This window comes from Gadus morhua, chromosome 10, assembly GCF_902167405.1.
Source record: "Gadus morhua chromosome 10, gadMor3.0, whole genome shotgun sequence".
Lineage (NCBI taxonomy): Eukaryota > Metazoa > Chordata > Actinopteri > Gadiformes > Gadidae > Gadus > Gadus morhua.
This window is the reverse complement of record NC_044057.1, coordinates 19,371,790-19,395,757: the sequence shown is the minus strand read 5'-3', so window position 1 is coordinate 19,395,757 and position 23,968 is coordinate 19,371,790. Positions and strand designations below refer to the sequence as shown.

General features: G+C 44.6%; 1 protein-coding gene across 7 annotated transcripts; it reads left to right on the top strand.

The window, feature by feature from the left end:
- The first annotated feature begins 94 nt into the window (after nucleotides 1-94).
- arhgef6 (Rac/Cdc42 guanine nucleotide exchange factor (GEF) 6) lies at nucleotides 95-23,705 on the top strand. Of its 7 annotated transcripts, none has more exons than XM_030367499.1 (22): nucleotides 95-397; nucleotides 1,146-1,229; nucleotides 3,710-3,794; nucleotides 5,004-5,116; nucleotides 5,997-6,201; nucleotides 6,913-6,965; nucleotides 7,581-7,675; nucleotides 8,240-8,335; nucleotides 9,319-9,441; nucleotides 10,963-11,101; nucleotides 11,362-11,421; nucleotides 13,322-13,468; nucleotides 14,561-14,647; nucleotides 14,914-14,995; nucleotides 15,993-16,108; nucleotides 16,920-17,099; nucleotides 18,745-18,765; nucleotides 19,717-19,813; nucleotides 20,536-20,622; nucleotides 20,781-20,877; nucleotides 21,028-21,082; nucleotides 21,249-23,705. In XM_030367499.1, exons 1-22 carry the CDS (start codon nucleotides 233-235, stop codon nucleotides 21,369-21,371), a joined length of 2,310 nt encoding a protein of 769 aa, XP_030223359.1. In that variant the 5' UTR covers nucleotides 95-232; the 3' UTR covers nucleotides 21,372-23,705. The 7 variants fall into 7 exon arrangements, with proteins under 7 accessions (XP_030223359.1, XP_030223358.1, XP_030223357.1 ...); XM_030367498.1 differs by having other exon boundaries at nucleotides 21,019-21,082; XM_030367497.1 differs by having other exon boundaries at nucleotides 16,920-17,123.
- Nucleotides 23,706-23,968: the final 263 nt, after the last annotated feature.

Sequence of the window (23,968 nt, the reverse complement as noted above, 5' to 3'; positions counted from 1 at the left end):
ACTGCAGTTGATGCACAGCATGGTTTTCAACAACGGTACACCGGTCCCAAACCGGTTTCAGATAAGCAGCCGATGTAAGTTCCCGGTTTGCCGATAGGGGTGATCATCAGTCTGTTGTCCGGTAGCACGTTTTTTCTTGCAGAATTGCGGATGTGAGTTGCATACATTGATGCGGAAAAAGAGACGTCCGATTTTGAAATGCATGTTTAGATAATGTTCAACACTCGGCGCTATGAATCCCGAAGAGCAAACGGTGACTTGGCTGATATCGCTGGGAGTACTCAGTTCTCCTAAAAAGAACATAGCGGACCCAGAGGACTTTCTTAAAACATCGCTTAAGGATGGAGTCGTTGTGTGCAAACTTATCGAGCGAGTTGTACCTGGTTTCACTGCCAAGGTGAGTCCAACTAGGCCCTCGTTTTCTTGAAGTTTGTTGACATGTGAATGTAAACGTCCCTTCTAAAAGTCCCCGAAATAGAAGGGAGTGGTTTAATCGATTATACACGAACAAGAAACACTAACTACGTGGTTATTTCTTTAATCATTTTAGTTTCGTCAACATTAAGTGGAAAGGTGACACAGAAATTGCTTTTAAGATTACTTTATTTATTTTTCTTCGACGGGAAGACGTTCCGCATTCTTCGCCACCCTCAAAATGTTTTGTGAAAAAAAAAGGTGATCGTAACTGTTCAACTTCCTATACAGCTTGCCTGTAGATACAGGCGGCTGAACAAAACAATTATGCTTATCTGATCCGGGCTACTTTCAACAACGTCGACGTTTTATTCGGCCCTGCGTTGTTGCAATACTTAAGAAGTTGAGGAAGGTAAAGAATGATAAATAACAGTTGCAGGGGTGATGAATCGTCACTTCCGCCTAGAATGCTGTTACTCCAGTGCGCGCGCCCCCTGAGCAAGCGGTAGCGGCTTCATGGTTGAGTTGAGCCTCCTGCATGGAGGAGACGAAGCCCTATAGACTAGTTGGAATTACTGCAGCCGTCCTCCCCCCTTGTGTACACTGTGCTTACAAAATTACAGTCAGCTCATCAGGTCTCTTTTGAAATATTGTTGGCCTCAGACAATCTTACGGCGTATTAAGCCAAGGTAGGTTATGTGTTTATATATTTATTTCACGTCTCTATCCAGTACTGTCAAGATCCGAGGACCGAAGCAGACTGCATATCCAATATTCGGGAGTTTCTAAGAGGATGTACGTCATTGAAAGTTGAGGTAAGTTACAGTTTCAGGAATTATTTTACCCTATCGTAATCTTTCGGCGTTCAATTACCACAGTGGTTATCTTCAAATCCTACTTTTGGCCCACTATGACTCCGGTCTCCAATCATGCATTGTGATCTGCTGTTCACTGCTTTGGATAGCCTATGTTGTCATCACACCTCCATGTGTTGTCAACCAGGCCTGGTAAACACACATGCTGTCAGTCAGGGAACTTTCTTGTGGTTGTGGTTGTGTTATTCTGTACTTATGTTATAGACTACAGTCACCACTCGTGGACCAACTTCACAGCCTATACACATTGAATGTATTTAGTAACTTTGTTGCAGGCTCCATTATGGGAAGTGTGTTCTGGAGCTGCAGTCTGCAGATGATTAGTGCTTGGAGAGAGAATATATATATTTCTCTTTCATGTACCCATCTCTATTTTCCAGACTGGACAGTTGATTCTCCACCCATTTTATAAATAGTACCTTTTGGTCTTTTAAACAAGCAATTGACTCGGCAAGATGTGCTCACTGCAAGTCAAGTGGGTTCACTTGTTCAGCCTAGTTGGTTTGTTATGTTTGGGAGGTCCCGTATGCCTTCGCCCACCATCCTACAACCACTCCATAATTATATATATTTTTTGTGGCTGCAGGATTGCCCATGGGCAGCAAGGCTCTGGATCGCCACTGTCAAATATAGCCTCCATCGTCCCACCGCTTTCTTCTGTGGTGCCCTGCCCAGTACTTTGGCCAGTGATGTGATGGTGGCTAGCGTCTGTTTTTCCTTTTTTTTCCCCCAACTCGTCCTCGTAGCCATAGCCCCACTTGTCATGTGACTGCACAAAGAGAGCAGTCATCCTACTTTCACTTCTGCTGTGGGTATATAGAAGAGGGGAAGCAGTGGCAGCTGTAGAGGGCCCAAGCTCCTTGGCAAACCTTCCTAGATGACGTGTGGCTCTCACTCACCACCCTCAAGTCAGTGAGGCGCGACTTCTTTCATTGAAACTATAATTAAAACGTGGCCAATGGGGATCATGCACATCTGCATTGGGATCTTTATACGGTCCAGTTTTAGGATGTTATGTTGAGGAAGAGGCTCAGCAACTTGCAGTTGTTCTTTTGGATTTTTCTTTCGTGGCTTGTTTGCTAACGTATCATTTAAATGATGTGTTTTGTTGTACTTGCATGTTCTTGATCATTTTATGATGATCATTTTAAATACTTTCAAAGGGTACAACCTTTTGTACATAATTTATATTGGCCTAGATTATGAGAAAGATTGCTAAACTGGAGTATTGTTTAGTAACGCCAGTTGTTTTAGCGCTGAGTGAGAACTTGACACACATGACAGAAGCCTTTCCACTCTAAGACAATAATTAGGATCTTTTTATAAAAATAAAGAAATGTGTCGCAGAGTGCATGTGCAGAATACACAGAAGAGAACACATCAAAGCACGAATGAGTAGCTGAACCGTTGCAGCCCAAATCTGTAGATCACAAAATATGGGTCACATCGCATGCCACTCTCTGCCTGTTGCAGTCTAGTAGTCCCACTATGTCTTCCTCTGTGTGCATCGTCGGTTGCTGCAGCAGCCAGGATTCACCTACTTGTACTTACATTTACATTTAGGGCCTTTAGCAGACGCTTTTATCCAAAGCGACTTACAATAAGTACATTTGTCATAAGAAGTGCAACAATATATCGCTGTCGGTACAGTAAGGATGTTCATAGAACCAAGTGCAAGTACAACAATCGCTAGGCTAACCAATTCCCCGTGTTACAGCAATGATAGCAGCTACTGCAGTTGCTACACAGTTAAGTACTATAATACAATACAACACAATACAATACAATGTGGCCACACAGTTAAGTACTAAAAATACAATACAACACAATACAATACAATGTTGCTACACAGTTAAGTACTAATACAATACAACACAATACAATACAATACAATGTACAATGGTGGCCAGAAGGGTGGAGGGTGGCTATGCAGAGTCGAGGTGGACTCTGAACAGGTGAGTCTTGAGCCTTTTTCGGAAGATAGTGAGCGACTCTGCGGTCCTGAGAACGGCAGGGAGCTCGTTCCACAACTGAGGTCCCAAAACCGAGAAAAGTTGTGACTTTGCTGATCAACCTTGCTAGCTCTTAGCGATGGCGGTACCAGACGTCCAGCTGAGCTAGTTGAGCGGAGGGATCGAGCTGGGGTGTGTGGCTTTACCAATGCTTGGAGGTAGGCAGGGGCAGTTCCATCGACTGCCTTGTATGCCAGTACCATCGTTTTAAATTTGATACTTATTTAATACTGTATTAAAGTAAACATCTCTGCAGACATCTCTGCTTTTTGAAGTAGTGATGGTGAGTAAGGGGGATGTGTCTTTGACCTACTTTTTCCCCTCCATCATTCCCGTGTGCTAGGTTGTACTGCATATACTGTCGAGTTCCATTTACAAAGGCATCTTCTGACTCTGGTGTCTTTGCAGGGCTTTGAGGCCGAGTGCTTGTACACAGGGGAGCAATTTGGCAAGGTTCTGACCACCCTGCTGGCGGTCAACTTTGCCACACAAGGTAAGGGATGAGCAGCACTCTTCCAGCTTGTTTACCAAACATTTTGGGAGGGTGAAAACTGATCTAGAATTTGAGCTTTTGTACGCTGTCAGCCGCTTTCTCTTTTAGGCATGCAACATAGCGGCTGCACTTAGTAGAAAGATAGCAAAGATCGCTTTTTTAGTAACTTTGAAGACCTCTTATGATAGATCAAGTTGAATCCTGTCTGTTATTTAAAGTAACTTTTTAGTTAGTTGCGAGAAAATACATTTTTGTTATATTAAGTGGAGCAGGAGTTCTCTGAGGTTATTATCTGTTACAAGGTACACTATCAGACAATTCATTTAGAGAGACGATTAATAAGACGCAGATGCGTTCATTAGTCCACAGTTCTCATTAAATCATCCAATATTCTAGAGCTAACAGTGTTATCAGTTGTGTAATGGTTCAGTGCATTTAGGATTTTTCACAATCATCAAATGGGTACAGAAATTTGTCTGAAGTTGGGACAGAGTGTTCTATAGCAATCCATTTGGAAAACCCTCTATGGTCTCTTGAAGATGTTTTGTCATGAGATATGAAAGATAATTGGATGCCAAAGTGACCTTGCGTAAATGTTTTTAAGGTCTTTTAACAGAGCCTGTCGAAAACCATTTTAACAATGTCAAATAAAATTGGACTCAAAGTCCGACTCTTCGCTTTATTTAAATTTAGTTTGGTCAAATCTGTTTATGCTCACTGCTGTGAATGCATATGCTGTGGTCTAAGAAACCCACCCTATCCATGACTTAATTGAATTATTCTGCCTTTGCTGCCAAGCACATTTTAATGAATTTTAAATGTATGACATTAAGTTTACAACTGTAATTCAACTAGGATATGTACCAAGTGATCCTTGTTTCCAGGTCTAAGTTAGTAATGCTGGTCTCCATCATAACTCTATAATAACAATACAAAAATAATTAATGATAAAACCTGCTATCGACAGGATATAAGCCCAATTCTATGTGTTATGGTCGGTTTTCATTTAAATAATACGTTTATAGGTCAAGTGTGATCTATAATGTGCACAGTCTAGCCGCTGCTAGCTGAATTGAATGTGAGTTGAGTTACCTAGAGGTTGTTCAGCCAAAGGCTGCAATGTTTGTGACTGTGGTATCATGGCCAAGGTGATGTTTAGAGCAACAGAGAATGCACCAAAATAACGGAAGACTGCACTTTTCCCCACAGACTGTGCCACGGAGAGATCATGTCCACCGCAGGGCTCCATTGCTTCTAGTCCCTCACATAACCTCTCCTCTGTCAAGTCCAAAGGATCGCTACGCAGACAATCCAAAACAGCGGTATAGCCTCTGACACAGACACGCTCACACACATGCATGCACATTGTTCATTTCTATGTTGTACGCAATGTATTTGAATGCCATTTCCTTCGACTATTTCCTCTTTTTTTGCTGACAGGCAATTGTAAAAAACACCATTTTATTTATTACACACACATTGACCTCCTGAAACGTTAAGTATGTGATAAAAAGATTATTTGATAATTATTGGAATTAATTGGAGGGGTGGTGTTTGCGGATTCCAAAACGAAATCAAGCGTTTTGAAATGAGATCTGTCCATGATTTGTGGTGGCTCATCAGAGGGATACCGTGTTGGTATGCTCTCTTGCTAAAGAAAACCTGTGCAGCCACTGGAATCCATTCACTGGTTGATGGAATTTAATTATTGGAGAATACTCATTGTTTTCATTGATTTGATTGACGGGGCCTTCGTGTTTCTTGGTCACAGTCGTGGCAGCGGTGTTTAACAGGGGTTTTATCATCCAGGAATGCCGAAAATCCCTATCTCCATTTTATTGACCCACTTAGCCTAATTTGATCCACAACACAAAATAGGGGATTGTATACGCATCAGTAAGACTTTGGGCAACAGTGATATAAAGGATTTGCCTATCGGACATTAAGACATGGTAACGATCGCTTGATGCTCAGCAAATTCCATGATCTGCCAATTATTCAATTATCGTTATTTATTTATTTATTTTACAAACTGCACACACACAAAGCAAATGCACCATTGTGGATTCATATACGCCATCTATTAGATTTTGCATGCGCACTTACATTTTTTAGCTGTTGCTACCCTCAGCTGCTCTCCAGGGGCCCCCCCATACCAATGCTATACCCTGACCCGAACACCACCAACACCTCTCTGAACAGGAGATGGGGGAGAACGGCGGGGGCGGCCAGGCCATGGTGAAGGCCCGCTTCAACTTCAAGCAGAACAACGAGGACGAGCTCTCCTTCAACAAGGGCGACCTCATCCACGTGTCGCGGCAGGAGGACGGCGGCTGGTGGGAGGGCTCGCTGAGCGGCCGGACGGGCTGGTTCCCTAGCAACTACGTCCGGGAGGTCAAACCCTGCGGTCAGTTACGGCGCTGTAGGCCCTTGAGTCGATTGACTCAACGGCGTCTTTAGTATATCGGGGCTGGCGTGAGTTTTGCTGCTTGCTTCCGCTAAGATCCTCTGCTAATGTTGGAGCGTTGTTCAACCCTCAACCCCCACTCCCTGAAGATTGTGTCTGATGTTGCTGAGAGGTTGTCTCGGCACGCAGTGTCTTGTGTTAGCGAGTTTGGACATCGCTTGCAGGTGTGACACCATCGGACCACGGCCGTCCACAGCATTTCTCCCTCTAATTTAGAAAATGCATCAGTCACTAAGGAAGTCACACACTGTGTTGTTCCACCAAACAGCCAGGAGTCAAAGGCAACGCTGTTATTCACGCTACCTTTAGGGCCCTTCTCTCCTGGAAACCCCACGGACGTGAATTCAAACCCTTTGCTGCTTTCTTTCTTTTTTTTTCCTTCGGCTCCTTCAAGCACAAGGTTTCCTGTTGGAACATGTTCTTGGGACTGAATGGATCTTGGGGAATGATTAAGGCAGCATTTTTATCATAATAATATACAAACATTCAATGATTTAAATTACACTTTGTTAATATAATGACTCGTCTACTTATTTAAGAAATGTTCAGGCCATTTCTCACGCCGGGTTCTTCATGATGTGTTATTCGTGATGTTTTCATGATGTTTCACAGCGCGTCTCTTATAAGTGTTGTGTGATATTTCCATTACAGAGAAGCCGGGGTCTCCTAAAGGAACTCCGCTTACCAAAAACTACTACAGTGTGGTGAGTAAGGACCGCTTTTACTGACTCTGACACACAGACTGCATACTTTACCCTCTGTACTGCAGTTCCTCTTTGGTTTTGGCTGCTTTTTATGGCCATTTTCTCTTTCAGTTTTTGCATAGGCTTTTCCTGCTCTGTCCAAAATGGGCAACATTTCATGTTCAGTAGAAATACCCTTTGACTTAGAAAATAGCAATGCATTACATATGATAAACTTCATACGATTAAGTAACCTTTCCTTCACTATGCAGCTTTTGTTCAAAGTTAAGATCTTTCTCGCCTTTTTCCTCCGTATACCAAATTGATTTAGAAAGAAGGGAGCACATGGTTGTCTGAGCCATGGGTTGGTGGCTTTTATAATTAAGACCAGATAGTAGTGTGTTACCTCCCAGTACCCTAACGTTTCTAGGCTCGATCCCCATGTCCAACCCTCCTCAAAATGCGTCCCTTTCCTGAATTCAAACGGTGATGGTAGACACCTCATAGTTTCCTCACCTTGAACAGAAGGGATAGCTGCAGTGTTCTAAACTTTAATTTTCATCAAGTCCACTGAGTAGTAAGGATGCTGGCCTGATTTCGAATGTGTGAATACTAGTGTTCCCTTGACTTTCCCAGGTGGTCCAGGACATCTTGGAGCATGAGCGGGAGTTTGTGAAGGAACTGCAGACCGTGCTGGGCTGCTATCTGCGGCCGCTGCAAGCCAGTGACAAGTATGACATAAAGAGGGGCTAGGCGGGACTTTCTCAGCCATGTGGAACAATCGCACACTGTCTTACACAGCTAATTAGAATGCATGCATGCCTCCCGCCGTACGGGAATATCTTTTTTGTATTTTGGTATCCACGGGTTGAAACGGGTTCATGCATATCACGACGGTTGGATATCTCATTGTTTTGCATATTATTTAACGCTGTAAATCAAAAGAAAATCAAGTCAAATCGAAGGAGTTGGTACATTTATACAGTCCTGCAATGTGTATGTATTAATCTAGGGTGAAGAATTCCGTACGCTCAATAAAACGGTACAGTCAAACATTTATACAAAGGAATCTAAAGAAGCATGCACACATGCACTGCTCACCTCCTCCTGTTTATACACTTTGTTTATTCATGTTAGCAATGAATGGGCCATCTCTTACTCCAAACCAACGTGCATGCTTGAGTCATACAAGGTACACCAGTGGACTGCTAGCTCTCTGGCCTGCTACTGCCAGTCAATCCAGACGGCTGACAGAGTGCAGCGTTACGCTAACGGATAATGTGGGTTCTGTCTAGGCTGAGCAGCGCAGACAGTGCCAGTCTGTGTGGGAACCTGGAGGAGATCCTGACTTTCCAGCAGGGCCTGTGTGTGGCCCTCGAGGAATGCACCAAGTAAGTCACGTGACCCCCTTTCAGCCACATAGTGGTATTTCCCTCTTTACCCTACAACCGTACATCTGTCCAACGTCAGGTCTCTCTTGGCGTTTACCAATTAGCCCTTTTGGCCGTACCGTTCTGCTCTGATTTGGGTGTTCACTACTAATTTAAATGCACCGAACTGTGCTGAGCCACGCCCAAAATGGACCATATCAGAGGTCGGGCCAAATTGAGCCGTATCGGCCTCCAAGTGTTCTGAGGTGACCTCATCCCTGATTGCTGTTTGGAGGCAGAAGTTGTTTCTCAAATTGTAGGATTATAGACAAAAAATACAATCAACTGTGTTGTGTATGTGACACATCACCATGCATGAAGAGTATGGCTAGAGATCCCAACAGCTTATTTCTTTCTTATTCATTCGTTCCTGTAAATAGTTAATGTGTGTTGATGGGTCCCTGAGCAAGACACTTAACCCTAACTGCTCTTGACGAGCTGGCTGTCTCCTTGTATGGTTGACTCTGCCGTCGGTGTGTCAATGTGTGTATTAACCGATGTAAGTCGCTTTGGATAAAAGCGTCTTCTTAATGCCCTAATTGTAATTGTAATTGATAATGAAGGTTTGATAGAAGCGCACAGCGGTGATGTTACTTCTCTATGATGTGTCCGGTGATCTTTCGGTGCGCCACCTTGTGGTCGTTAAATATAGAGGAGGAGATTTCATTCAATTATTTGTGTTGTGTGTAGCACTTTGATCCGTCTTTGTGTTGTTACTGATCCTCTTCTGTGTTGTGCTGTCTTTCTCTGTGACCCTCCCTTTGGACCGGCCTTTTCAAAAACCTGCATAGATTCTCTAGCCTTCCGTTCCTCAGTTCAGTTAAATTCAAAAGAGCATTATTGTTACGGAAATTAAACATATGCATTGGCAACGCGGATGAATACAAACTTTGATAATTCTCTCTCTGTCTCCTTCTCCCTCTCTCTCTCTCTCTCTGCCGCAGAGTCCAAGAGAGCCTGCAGCGCGTGGCCGGCTGCTATCTCAACCTGCTGCCTCAGATCAGACACCTGTACCTGGCCTACTGCTCCAGCCACCCCTCGGCCGTGTGCGTCCTCACCGACCACAGGTCAGCCCCCCGCCGCACCGGGGAACACAGCTCCTGGAGGCTGAGGGGAGTAGGCCCCAATGCATTGTGGGGAGCAGTGGCTCAGGAGATGGAGGGGGACGGGATGCTGGTTCAATCTCCAGCTTACAGGTGTCGAGGTGTCCCTGAGCAAGACACCTTATCGTCAAAGGTTTCAGACAACCCATAAGGCTGGCACTATGCTGTTTCTGTGTGAATGTTTGCATGAATAGGTGAAAAAGACAAACAATTTATAATCGTGTGTGTGTGTGTGTATATATATATACACACACACACACACACACACACACACACACACACACACACACACACACACACACACACACACACACACACACACACACACACACACACACACACACACACACACACACACACACACACACACACACGATTATAAATTGTTTGTCTTTTTGTCTATACACATATATATGTGTATTGCTACTAATGTCCGATACCATTATCTTTATCAGTTTATGCAACGCCATTAGTTATTCTACAAGTGATGCATAGAATCTCTAATTTTAGTCTTTCCTATAAATTGTTGAAGAACACCAATTGCTTAATTAAATCGAGCAACAATTTACCAAATTTTCTTTTATAAATGGCTGTATTTCAAACGGTATATTGACTTTATTTATATAGTGCTTTTCACACCATATGGCCACTAGAAAGGTTTAACAATTCTGCCACAACACACACACTTTCACTCACACACACACAGATGTTGGTGCCAGCCATGCAAGGCTACAGCCAGGTATGTAGCCATCTGGAGCCGATAAGGATAAGAATCTTGCTCAGGGACACCTCGACACTTAGTTAGGATCAGCCCTGGATTGAACCAGCACCCTTCCTGTTGCCAGACAACCCACTCTGCCTCCGGAGTAACTGCCGCCCGCAATGTCTTTTGGCCACAAGGGGTCAGGCTTGCTCTCTCTAAAGGCTAGTAAAGGAACTGTGTCGACTGTCGAGTGAATTATGTTCTGCTTGTGGGAATTTCAACAATGTCTTGTTTATCTTACCTATGTGGTTCTTTCAACTATAAACTATTTTCGATGTGATTGGTAACAAAGGACTTTATAATTTACGGCCCACTATTAAGTCAACTGGCAGAAGCTCACTCATCTCTGGCACACATCAAAAGCATTTAACAACCGCGTGTCACTAAATAGCTAGAGCACTAGTATTCAAACAATGTGATTTGATAACATCATTTAAATTTGCATTGAGCTTGACATTGACGTGGATTATTACTGTGTAGCAGGAAATAGGATGCACACTGTTGTTGTATGTAGTGCGTGTGACAAGCATTCAAAACCTGCTCACATTAAACACATTTTCATACAAGATACATTTGGTATCTTAATGATGGCCAAATGTTTCATGTTTATTTTGGAAACAGCAGTGGTTTGTATTAAGGTCCACATTACTATTATAACCAGGCTCATGGTGTGTTTTGTATGTATGTGTGTGTGTGTGTGTGTGTGTGTCCGTCCTCCCCAGTGAAGAGCTGGATAAGTTCATGGAGAGCCAGGGGGCGAGTGGACCAGGCATCCTGACCCTCACCACCAGCCTTAGTCGGCCCTTCATGAGGCTGGACAAGTACCCCACGCTGCTGCAGGAGCTGGAGAGACACGTGGAGGTAAAGCCCCAGGGATCGCCCTCCCTTTTGAGGGCCTGCACGCTGCCGTGTCATGTTGCAATGAGCGCCGTACCTCTGGAAGCATGGGAGCTTTGAAATTTTGTAGTATTGACCGCTAATATACCATGATAACTTTTTTGTGTATACAGTTCTTTCTTTCTTACGCATTTAGTTTGGTTTCAAATGTATCTGTACCTTGAAATAAGTTGTGTGTACGTATAATAAGCATTGGGGTGTGACTTAATTAATGCGTTTCACAGGACGCCCACCCAGACTATGGCGACATTGTGAAGGCGATGGCAGCTTTTAAAAACCTAGTGGTAAGTCTGCTACAGAATTCTCTACTTGACCATGCACGGAATCCAATGAAAAGAAACGGTGTTTCTTGGTGGATATCATATTTGCTGTATTGAGTCGAAGGTCGCTAAGCAACAGGCTTTGATTCGCCAGTCACATGTGGATCTCTCTTTAATTCGGAACCAATGAATAATTAACACTTAGATTTGCCCATTCCAAAGAAAGGAGTGAAAATAACCACTCGTAGAAGTGTTTCAGAGCATGATCGCAATTTAAAGTTAAAGATTTGATTCGTATGTTTTGCTTTTTTGTTCACCAAGTATTCCCATTTGTCTTTAAATAACGGAGCCAAACTAAAGGACGATTCAACATCTAATCAAAATATCTGTCAGCCTTTTTGGCTGACGGATATCAAGAGTCTCACCTGCAAACGCACAAAGATTATACAAGTCTTTCCTGCTACCTACAATAGTTTCCTCAGTTCTAGAACCATAACCCGTGTGTGTGAGTGTACTCCCACATCCACCAGTGAACCGGTGCCGGATGACTAGTGCAACTGCATCTGCATTTTGGGGGGGGAATTAGAAATGATGAATTAGAATTACAGTACCATGATGGTACTGTAGTTTGTATAAGTTCATGAATGGCTTAAGGAAGCAGAAGGAGGAAAAGTAAAACAACAATCAACTAAATAGAAAGAACCCAACATATTTGGTTGTGTAGCACAGATCCGACCGTATTATGAAATCCAGATGATGGGATGGCTACAAATCGCAGACTGAAAACTGTATCTTCACTAAAATGAATGCCAAAAAAAAGTGTCTCGCAGACATAGTAAGCTCTCATGCTATTTCTTGTAATATGATACTGTTTTACCATTGTACGTGACCATTAAGGTGCTTGCACACCGCCGCGCGGCAACCGCCCTTATAACCGCCTCCCTTGCGGAGGGTTCTGCGCGACGGTGTGAAGGGCCAGGCGAAAGCTGAGCATTGGGGCCAAATCGGTGCACGATCACGTGGGCGGCAACCGCTTCCTGGTTTACAGCCGCTTTTGTAACGGCCTCCCCTCTGTCGCCTTTCCCTCATTGAAAGGAATGGAGGCGGCGAGTTGCCGCGCGGCGGTGTGAAAGCAGCTTTACTGTTGGAATGCACCGGTACCCGTCTAGTATCGGTGATCGCACTAAAACCTTCTGTGTCCTGAGCGCATGGCCCAGTTCTCACCCTCTTCCTCACCATGAACTCGTATCAGCACCGTGCACCAGGGCATGGTGCACCTCAAACACCTCCGAACCCCTCCGGTAAAAGGAATCATAGGGGAAACGCTGACGTGTTTGGGGGGAAGATTTAACCACAAGGTTGATTTTTTTTTTTTTTTCTTTACTATAGTGCTCCAACCTGATCCGAAGACATAAGTCAACTCGTAATGAAACCAAAATTATGCAAGCTGTTGCTTTGTCATGTTTTCCTGAGTGAAGAGGGAGAGCCCCTGACAGCGGTCCTCTGAACCTTGCATCTGTACAGCCGGGCTGTCTTCTGGAACGCTCTGCCAGAACGTTGTTGGAAAATAAACAGAGCCCTGTGTGTGGAGTTTATGCCAAAATGAAGCTACCCACACCGGGAGACAAACATGACCTTATCTGCAGACCTGTAACCTGACCGCAGCTTACCTCGAGCGCAAGTCTTATCAAGATAAGGCAAGCCATTGACTAAACAGAGCCCTGTTACCATTGGCGACAAGCGCAAAAGCAATTGGACAAAAAACAAGTCAAATCTAACTTTTTAATAGTAAATAATAAATATAATAAAGCTTGCAGAATGGTGTTTTTTTTTGTTTAACCGTTTCAATATTAAAATTAAATTGTTATACCCATATCGCATTCAATCCTATAATGTACTAACATTGTTTCACGGTGGTCCTCAGACGCAGTGCCAGGACCTGAGGAAGCGTAAGAACCTGGAGCTCCAGATCCTGTCGGAGCCGGTGAGAGGCTGGGAGGGAGACAGCATGAAGAGCCTGGGCAGCGTGGCCTACATGTCCACCGTCCACACGCAGAGTGGCACCAGCGAGGTGAGGCACTGAGCGCTGGTTGGATGCGACGGCCTATGGAATAATACAGTTTGTAGGAAGTAGGCGGGTGCAAAGGGAACAATAGGGAAATCGGTGTATTGACGCTGGGGAAGGTCAAAGGTTGGAGGTTAAAAGGTATGGCGTCTGAGGCACCCTTTTGCCAGGGCAAAAGTCAGTTGAAGGAACGAGTTAAGTCGGAAGGATCAGTAATTCTTGTGTAACTGATCTTGTTTTTCTCGTGAACTTTTAACCAAGATTAGAAAATATTCCACTTCTGAATTGTTTTTAATGTACTTTGCTTTAGCAACCTCTCTGCATAGCTTTCATGACCATATGAAGTTGTATTTGTATTATATAACAATGTAAACACTGTCATGATGCTAACCCTATAAAAAGATTCCCTTCAGACAGACATTATTTGAGCACATTGTTTAGTATAAACAGGGATATGAGGTTGTACGTTTAGTTTAGTGGCGTACGCTTCATATAGATCACCATGGTCATTTATGTTTCGAACCCCAGAGACGTCAGTTTCACACCCGTCATGATTTGAGGCTCCAAGATCCCTCCCTATTTTGGCGTCCCTATTTTGGCGTTGTCTCTATTCTTCAAGGTTGCGCTTGTCAGCTGCAGCATATTCCCCATAGTTTCATTCAGAGCATACGTTTGAGGTTCTGCCAATCTCTGTGCATTAATCACATATATATGAAATGGTTTGATCTGATTGGAAATCTAAACAAACAGTCTCAAAATGCGTAGGCAATGGTTGAACAAAGAAATTAAACATTAAGGATTAAGAGTAAACTGGGGATGAAACTGAGCCGAAGTTCCTTCGGCTGATGGACTTCAATAACGTTTAGCCGGTCTTCCAACCAAGTGTGAGAGGGCTGGCCTTGATTGTGTCTGCTGATTCCCCCTTAGCAACATGGTTAATCGAAACCAATATGAAAGGAATAGAGAGTGAAACCCAGAATTGAGGTTTTTTGTTGTCAGACCTCAAATTTGTGAAACTACGAGGGCACAAACTCAAACCCGTACCAAAAAAAAAAATTCAGTGCTGCATATTAAACTAAAAGGTTGTGTTTGTTGCAGGAGAAAGAGGAGTGCTACCTGATGCTGTTCCCTAATATGCTGGTCATGCTATCGGCTAGCCCCAGGATGAGTGGCTTCATTTACCAGGTGGGTACTGCAGGAGGGGGCTTTAGTTTGTAGTGTCATTGGTTTGCATTTCCTCATAAACGGCACGCAGTCTCAAGCAGATATCCTGTGTCAGCGCCGGGAAACATATCGTTTTTTACCTTCAGATTATAATCATATTAGACATGGTGTATATGATTTCACAGGCTAATGCCTAGTATTAAAACTATTATTACATTGTAAAGACTAGTATGTTTTGAGGTATGAGGTATGCATGAATAATACATATCTCCCCGCTCACTTTACAGAGCAGACTACCTCTGACAGGCGCTACAGTGACCAGACAGCCAGAGGACCCAGAGACCGCCCACTATGTCTTCGATATCACAGGTCAGTCGCCCTCCACAGTCAGATCCTTAACCTCTAAACCCACACTATCTCACTTTTGTACGGCAGCCATTTACGTCATTCTAAAAGAGACTGACCATCCACGCGTGATTCACCATCCGGAGAATGGCTCTCTATAAGTAGTGTTATTCTGGTCTGCTTCTGCAACCGACCTGCTTTTATGCTTCTTCCTTTCCTACGATGAGTCAATGTCTGAGTTTGTGTTATACACCTAATATTGGGTCGCTGTAATTTCGTTTTGATCCGTTATGTTTCCACCCTAAGGATGTTATAATTTCTGACAAACGGGGGGAACTTTAACAGAGAAATTTATAAAACAACAACCGTGGACTAGCATTGAAATGGGATGTTTTCACTTAATTGCCTGAGACATTGGGAGATACTGGTGTCTTTAAGTGATGTAGATGGTGTTGTTATTAAGGCCACTATGACCTGGTTAGGCATGTAACATGTTCTATTGATCCATACCTGTATTAAGATAAGATAAGCCTTTATTGTCATTGTACAGTCGCCTATACAACGAAATTGGGAATGCCAACTGAAGGTGCATTAGACATACAAAAAAACCAACAAGCAATTTAAGTAAGAAATGTAAAAAACAAGACAGAAACCCCCTCGTTGAAATCATGAATCATTTTCTGAGGGTTAGGCTATTTGGCCGCTGTGACAGAATTTAGTTTTCTCTGTGAAAGCTTTATCCCAATTGTCGGTTTATATACTCAGTCATTCAGAATAACAGGTCATTATACTTTTCTCAAGTAAATGTATTTAGATTCGGAACAAATGTGACACTTCTGATTTTATAAAGTCACACCTCTGCCATAGTGGCACCAAGGTTACATTTTTTAATTAAAGTGTGTGTGTGTGTGTGTGTGTGTGTGTGTGTGTGTGTGTGTGTGTGTGTGTGTGTGTGTGTGTGTGTGTGTGTGTGTGTGTGTGTGTGTGTGTGTGTGTGTGTGTGTGTGTGTGTGTTTTACAGGGAGCGTGATGGAGCGTCTGACGGTGTTCTGCAGTACACTGCAGGATTACCAAGAGTGGCTGGAGCACCTGCAGCCCTACATCAAAGGAGGCAGTCCTGTGGGCACCATCCAGAAGGTACAGACCAACGAACAGGGTCATACCGCAAGGGATGGAGTGCATCTGACACCTTACAATAAGAGTACATTCATCAACCACTTCCAAACACTGGTTCATCAGTAATAAGCCTACCTTTTCAATAATATAGAAATTAATACTTTAGTTAATATGAACACCATTTCCTTAGTTAAATGAAATGCCTTTCGTAAACTTGGAACACAATTAGTAATTTGTTACTACATTATGAGTTAACTGTTAATTATCTCTTAGTTAATGCTAACTACTGTATTAGCTCATGTTGACGTCTGCATAACATCAACACAGGATGTCAGTTTATTGAGAAGTTTTACATTATAGAGAGGTGTGAACAGTGCCGTGAAGCAACTTCTCACTTTGATGCAGGAAGTCTGTGAAGGATAATGAGAAGTGTGAAGCAAGAGTGTAGATGATTGTTACTTTCACGTCTTGAGGAAAATCCCAGTTAAAAGTTTAGATTTCGGTGAAATTAGCTCAATTTCATTCCAAATGAGTTTTACAAGAATAAACAAACAATGTATTTCAATGAATAAGGGAAATCCTAGTTTAAACTAGGTGGCCTTAGCTGTCACTCTCTAAAGGAGAGAGACAACTAACTTAACCTAACCATTTTGTTTACAGTGGTCTTCAAGTTCTCACATAATTATTAGACACAACGCTGCTTGATGAATTGCCATGAAGACTGTGTAATCCCCAACACGCCTTGTATCTCCGCTCCATGTCAGAGTCACATTCACGCTTTTCAAACATATTGATCTGAGGGTTGTGCGTGTGCGTGTTTGTGTGTGTGCAGACGGCAGAGGGTAAGCCTCTGAGCATGGTCGGCACGCCCTCCCACCTGTCCCACCTGGGCAGCTTCAGCGTGGGCAGCCGAAGCCCCCTGGAGCCCCCCAAGCTGAGCAAGCCCTGGTCCCTGAGCTGCCTGCGCCCCGCGCCCCCTCTCAAACCCTCTGCCGCTCTGGGCTACAAGGAGGTAGGGAAGCCCGTCCACGTCCAGGTACACTCCGCCACACACACCCATGGGCACGGCCCGAAGCCTGTTGTTCCATGTATTGGTTGAATGTACTAACATACTTAACGTGATTGTCCAATGTATTATTTTACGTTGCGATTTTGGGTCAATGTAATGTCTGAGCCTCAGCGTTACGTTGAGTCATTTAGATCATTTTTTTTCAATGAACTTGAGATGATGGAAACAATAAAAATTAAGACTACGAAGGGGTAACCATATATCGTAGGACATGAGATGAATATTTGAGTGAGAAAGATGTTATAATAGTTTTGTAATTGGGGAGAATTCCACATGTTTTCCCCCCTAAACCTTACTGTATCTAATGTGTCTAACCACGCATACCTCCTTGCACGCGCACACACACACACACACACACACACACACACCCCCACATGCAGAATTCCACTCATCAAGCATTTTACATCTGTGACCCTCTTTCCACTAAACCGCTGAACCAGTCACCAATGTAGTCTTCTGTGAACAACCCCCCCTTTCCAGGAAGTAGATAGAGCTGCAATGCCATCACTGTGATTAAAGCCACAAACCACTCGTGCTCGAGTAGATGTATGCCAACGAGAGGATCTCTGGTTTAACCCTCCGCGGCTCTCAAAAGATCCCAATCAGCCCTTGCAACGTGTCTCCCAGATGTAGTGTAACCACAACCAGTCTGCGTGGCCACTCTTCCTTTGCTCCGTGTTTTGAGCCGTCCCGGAAGGTCCGCAGCAAAGCAGGGTCAAAGGTCACGCCCGCTGGGGCGTACTCTCTGTGGGCCGTCGGGGTCACCGCCGGACAGGGAGAGAGAGAGCGTCTGAGGGGCCTTGTATCGATTGGCGACCACGCCAACCAAAGTGTTTAGCTCGCTCGCGCCACAGACCTCCCTGCGTCCCGCGATGGAATCAAACCCAGGATGAAATGCAAACCGATGAACCAGCGTCACCAGGTTGTAGTTCGTTTTTTTTTTTCCCCCATCGGACGTTAAATGGCGTGGCGAGCCGGCACCGTGTCAAAACGGTTTCCACCGCTGATGGCGTCTTTTAGTAATCGGGTCACCGCTGCATCGCCTGCGACCTATTTCCTCATTTCAGTCTGTGGGTTTGGCGCTGCTTGACCACCGCGCTCATCACGGGTTTGCCGTGTGGTCTCCTAGCGACGCACCAAATGCACGTCGATTCCTGCACAGGTCCAAGACCAGCGCAGAGCAGGCAGCGAGCGAATAGCCATCTAGGTCATGATGTTTTTGGTTTTGTGAATGGTGACGTTTGCATGCGCAACCTCACAATCTGTCTTTTGAGTTGTACATTTGTCTCTCCATCAGTCATCCTCTTTTTACTTCTCCATATGTCTCACACACACACACACACACACACACACACACACACACACACACACACACACACACACACACACACACACACACACACACACACACACACACACACACACACACACACACACACACACACCCCCCAAATGGCTGGGGATGGGTCTGTTTGAATTGTTAAAATATTCTATCCTATTGCATCATCCTCTTGTCATATATTTTTTTCATGCACATTTCACTCCCTCTCTCTTTCTTTCTCTCGTTGTTTGCCGCCGTCTCCCATAGAGGATGTCTTATATCATGAAGGTAAGGTTAGATCTCACAATCTTCCTGCTGTGTGTGCGTGTGCGCATCCATGCATTTTGTCGTGCCACTGTTCTGCCGTGCGCCCTTACCCGGTCATCGTTTGTTTCCTGCGCCTGCTTCGCACACCTGTCCCACCGTTCCACCGATTCTGACCGCACGTCTGTCCGCCCCCTGTCTTATGCTCAGAGTCTCTCCGACAGGTGAATGCACTCTCCTCTATAGCCATGTGGGTCGGTACTAGTAGATCCTCGTCGTTTTGTATCATCTCCACATTGTGGATTTGCAGTTTCAAGTTGGCCATTGCTCTTTGCCACGGAGGAGGTGGTACGCTGTTTGACTGCTTTTCATCTTTTTTGGTCTGTTGCAAACAATGACACTTTAAACAAAGAGGAGTTAGATGATATTCATGAAGAGTTTCAGCTGTCATAATACAGCTGTTAATCACAAAACACATTAGTAATCACAACAGTTCCGTTTAGCATTTGAGCATGGCAGGAGTTGGCTTAGGCGTCAGCATAAACATACACATTATATACAGTAACAGTTCATATATAACCTGTTTGATTATCAGTGGTTCATTGTTTTTTGAATGCCAAAAGAAGTGGACGGTGTGCCAATGAATGTGGTGACCGTTCATTAGCGCACAGTGCTTTCATTGTATAATCAGACACTGCTCATGTGGTATGCCTACAAAATGGGTTCCCCAACTGAACCGATAAATATACTTAAAGATACCTATCAGAGTTGTCCCCACTACATGCTTGATGTGCATTATGGCAAATGTTGTGGTTTATTGCTGCTGTTTGTTGTTGTCGTGGCTTGTTGGTCTGTTTACCAGACATGTGCTTCCGTGTAAGCTTGCAGCGTAGATGCGGTCCGTGCATCGGCATGTTGACATGACGGGGTCGACACAGGCTCCAAACACTCACCCCTGGGTCTTTGTCCCTGCAGGACTCCAGCAAGAGCCCGCGTCCCATAAAGAAGTTCCTGCCCGGGAACCGCAAGAAGGACAGGAAGCCCTCTGAGGATGACTCCCTCATCCGGAAAAGTATGTTTTAGTGTTTTTTATTCTCCAAAGTTGCTACAAAAGGAAGAAAAGGACAAACGTGGCGAACTAACGTCCACTTCAGTCCGAAAAATGAAACATGATGTGAAAGCGAATACTCCTTTCAGTTTTTTTGGGTGATGATGGATGCTTTTTCCAGTAAGGCTTTGTAAAAGATCATAGCGGAGATATCTACGAAATTCAAAAAATCCCCCAGAAGCTTTATGCCAGTGCTGAATACATGTAGTCGAAACATGGCCGCAGTTATCCTCGATAGCAATGGTGAGATTACAGCAGGTTAATAAATTAGCTAAACGCACAATGGCAAATCGTGTGTGTGTGTGTGTGTGTGTGTGTGTGTGTCTGTGTGTGTGTGTGTGTGTGTGTGTGTGTGTGTGTGTGTGTGTCTGTGTCTGTGTCTGTGTGTGTGTGTGTGTGTGTGTGTGTGTGTGTGTGTGTGTGTGTGTGTGTGTGTGTGTGTGTGTGTGTGTGTGTGTGTGTGTGTGTGTGTGTGTGTGCGTGCGTGCGTGCGTGCGTGGTGAGAGAGGAGGGAAAGCCACGGAGGAATACCATCTATAAACGTGGTGCTTGTACTTCCCTAGTGCATTTTGTTCTTTCTCTCTCCCCAGTGTGTCTGAGTGGGAGGCTGTGTGTGTGTGTGTGCGTGCGAGCATACCCGCTAATCAGTGTGTTGTTGTGACCTGTGGTGCCTGTGTGCTCTTCAGGCACGGCAGCGTTGGAGGAAGACGCCCAGATCCTGAAGGTGATCGAGGCGTACTGCACCGGGGCCGGCCTGCACCAGAGCGCCTCAGGTGGGGAGCTGCTGCCACGCTCGCCTGCTGGGCGCTCTGCCTCGGATCTCAACACGTCACATGCTATTGGTAGGATTTGAAATGTGCCTTATGTCTAATTGTGTGTGTGTGTGTGTGGTTGTGTGTGTGTGTGGGTGTGGGTGTGTGGCATGTGCCAGTGAGGAAAGAGTGTGGGCCTCAGGTTCTGCTGCCAGAGGAGGAAAAGATCATTGTGGAGGAAATGAAGAGCAACGGCCAGACCGTCATCGAGGAAAAGTAAGACCTTGTCACTCAAGGTGGCCGGACTTCACCCCCCCCCCCCCCCTCGCCCCTCATAACACCTCAGCAATTCATTTTAACAGCAAATCTACCATCAACAATCTTGCGCAATTGAATAAACTTGTTCTTCATTTTTGGGTTTTTCAGAAGCCTGGTTGATGCCGTGTATGCATTAAAGGACGAGGTTCATGAATTGAAAAAGGTAATTTTTCCTCAGGTGTAGGGAACAAGATACCCTGATACTGAGACTCAGATACTGATACACATGTTGGGTGTATGCATGTCTGTACTTCTTTATTACAATGGGATGGTCATTACTTATATCACTTACAAAAATGGTGTGTGTGTGTGTGTGCGCGCGTACACAGGAGCACAACCGGATGAGGCAGTTCCTGGAGGATGAGCAGAAGTCCCGTAAGGACCTGGAGCGAGTGGTGCGCAAGCTGTCCAAGCAGAAGAACGACATGGCGTGGGACGACGCCAACCACTGAGCACAGTCTGCTCCCTCCCTCCCCCCCCCCCCCCCCCCGCCTCACCTCCTCATGCTGGTTGGGGGTAGGGGGTGGGCGGGGGGGGGGGGTCCAACGTCCAATCGATGGTACATATATACGTAAGCATGCTTTTAACGGGGCGGGCACGTCTGTCTGGCTCTGTCCGGCCGTCCGTTTTTCCTTAGTTACTCCTCGCACCGTTTTTCCGCATTTTGAAAGCGGAGACCCCCCCCCCCCCCTCCCTCCCCCGTGGACACGGCCGGGACCACTGCCCGCTTCTGATGCTGGATCCCCCCCCCCCTCCCCACCTCACACCCGGAGCGATCGCCAGCGGGAGGCCGGCCTTTTTTTGGGGGGATTTAGATCCAACAGAGTTACACCAAACAACATTAACACCCCGGTGACGCTCACACTCACACTCACTCTCACACACACTCCGGCATCCGCTGTGGGGGAAGGGTGTCTGCACATGCCACAAACGACAGCGGGGGGGGGGGGGGGGGGGGGGGTCGTGAACCAATGCTCTTTTCAGGACCGTCGTCACCAGCAGCTACACGCTTCAAATCGGCAGTGAAAGCGAAATCTAGGAGAAACCTCGGTGGAGGCCTGGCTGAGCACTCACCGTGCTGCTCTTTCCTTCATGAACGGATGGAGGTTGACGGCTAGATCCCCCCCCCCCCCCCCCTACCATCTCTGTTCTAGCCACTTCCGTCATGTGTTATTATTACAAGCTTGACTTAATAAGACTTAATAATCCCATCACTTAGTTTGGTACAAGCTTTGACCTCTTGGCTATCAAACGGAGGCCCGATGTTTTGGATCTCTGACCTTTGCTGTAGTTTCTTAATGCATCCGTGACTTTGTCTGTATATCGCATGATGTACGGTGTTTCTACAGTACGACAGTACTGCATTAGAACTTTGATAATCAAAATATTGAAATGACTACGACTATCAGGGATGCAGGCTCATAACAAAATAGTATATATCCGGAAGTGTCTGTTATATACAGTATAAAATACCAATAATGATAATAATAAGGATGTCAACTACTTTTCAGACTAAATGTATAAAAGTAGCATTTAAATATTAACTAATGGGTTGTTTTTTTAAATATGTATTTATTGTATATTCTAAACATCTAATTATGTTAAGTAAAAAAAAAAAATGCAGTTTGCTACCTTTGCACCTGTCTGGAGTTCTACCGAACCTGTTTTTATAGGCAGAAAATTTTGAATTTTGGTCAATAGGAAATTATCTACCACAAGAGTTTGAGTTACAATATTGGCATCTCCTTCTTTTCTTTCTTACCGATGTAGGGTTTATTTTCAGAGTTATATGTATATATAAATCTGCAAACAAATTGCAAACAAACCGAGGGAGGTTTTGGAGATGTGTGAGAGTGTGGGGGCTTCGTGCACGTAATACCGCAGAGAACAGTTTTAAGTGCCTTGTGAAGCCGTCGGTATACTGAAAAGTTGAAGCAAAAAAAAACAACCGTCAAAGTGTGGTTTATGTTCTAGATGCGCTGGTGGTTCTGAGAATGATTTCAAGTGGAAATACTTCGGTTTGCACTCAGGCTTACTGTGTACTTTGCTTTTGACAAGTAGAATTCCAGCTATGGTTGATGTTTGCCCTGTGACACCGTTGATCTACAACTGCCCTCCAAGGTTTTTTATTATTTTGTGGGCAGGGGGGGAGGGGTTTGGTACACCGTCAACTAGAGTAAGGCGTTTTTATTGGCCGACTGCTGTTTTCTCTATAGCCATGTTGACCAGATGTAAATAAACAAAAGTGGGAATTGACAGTTGAAGCATTTGTATCCCAGCCTCCCGAGGCTAGACTGAATTGTTGGTCCAACCAGTTTATGATTACACCCGTTCCCCAACGATTCGGTCGTTGAAAGTCATTAGAAGATGCTTAAACAGAATGAACAGAACCATTTTGTTCTGACATGTTCTGACGTGTTCCAGACACGGTCCACATTGTTTCGCCTGTAAAGCGGTCTGTATGTGTCGTAATGCATAAAGCTCCTTATACCATCTCAACTTTTTTCACTGACCTATGCGTTCTCCTTTGCTGTTGTGTTTAAGGTCAAAGTAACCTCAGTGAGCACTTAGTGGAACAGAGGAGTTTGTGGGGGGGGTCAAGTACGTCCACATTGTTTATCAAGAACCCCCACGTTTCCAGTAGAGCTTTGGGCTATTTTGAAAAGAAAATTGTTCTATGCAAATCCTATTGTTACAAGTATTGTAATGCTTTTTTTTGTAGACTCTCTACCCTACATCATTTGTCATTATGGCCATTCTTTTAATAAAACAAATTACAAAGAAAAGCAAATGAATCCTATGGATTGTGTCTCTTAGATTATACACAAAGGGATCAGTGCAGCCGTAGTAAGCGACGTGCATGTTCCATTGAAAACCCATCACAGCTCGCTAGTCACACAAAGAGTAGGTAGCTGAGCCGACTACAGCTCAGGACTTCCTGTGCATGCATCACTTCTACACCGCTACCCCCTCGCTAGAGAAAGAGGCTTCGGCAGTTTTTTAGACGGGTTTGAGCCTTCCACTATTTATTAACGTCTTACAATGAATT

Coding starts and splice junctions, on each gene's coding strand:
- arhgef6 (XM_030367496.1), top strand. CDS start 233: ATGAATCCCGAAGAGCAAACGGTGACTTGGCTGATATCGCTGGGAGTA. Junction 16,109..16,919: donor CTGTGGGCACCATCCAGAAG/GTACAGACCAAC, acceptor GTGTGTGTGCAG/ACGGCAGAGGGTAAGCCTCT. Junction 21,083..21,248: donor AGGTTCATGAATTGAAAAAG/GTAATTTTTCCT, acceptor GCGCGTACACAG/GAGCACAACCGGATGAGGCA.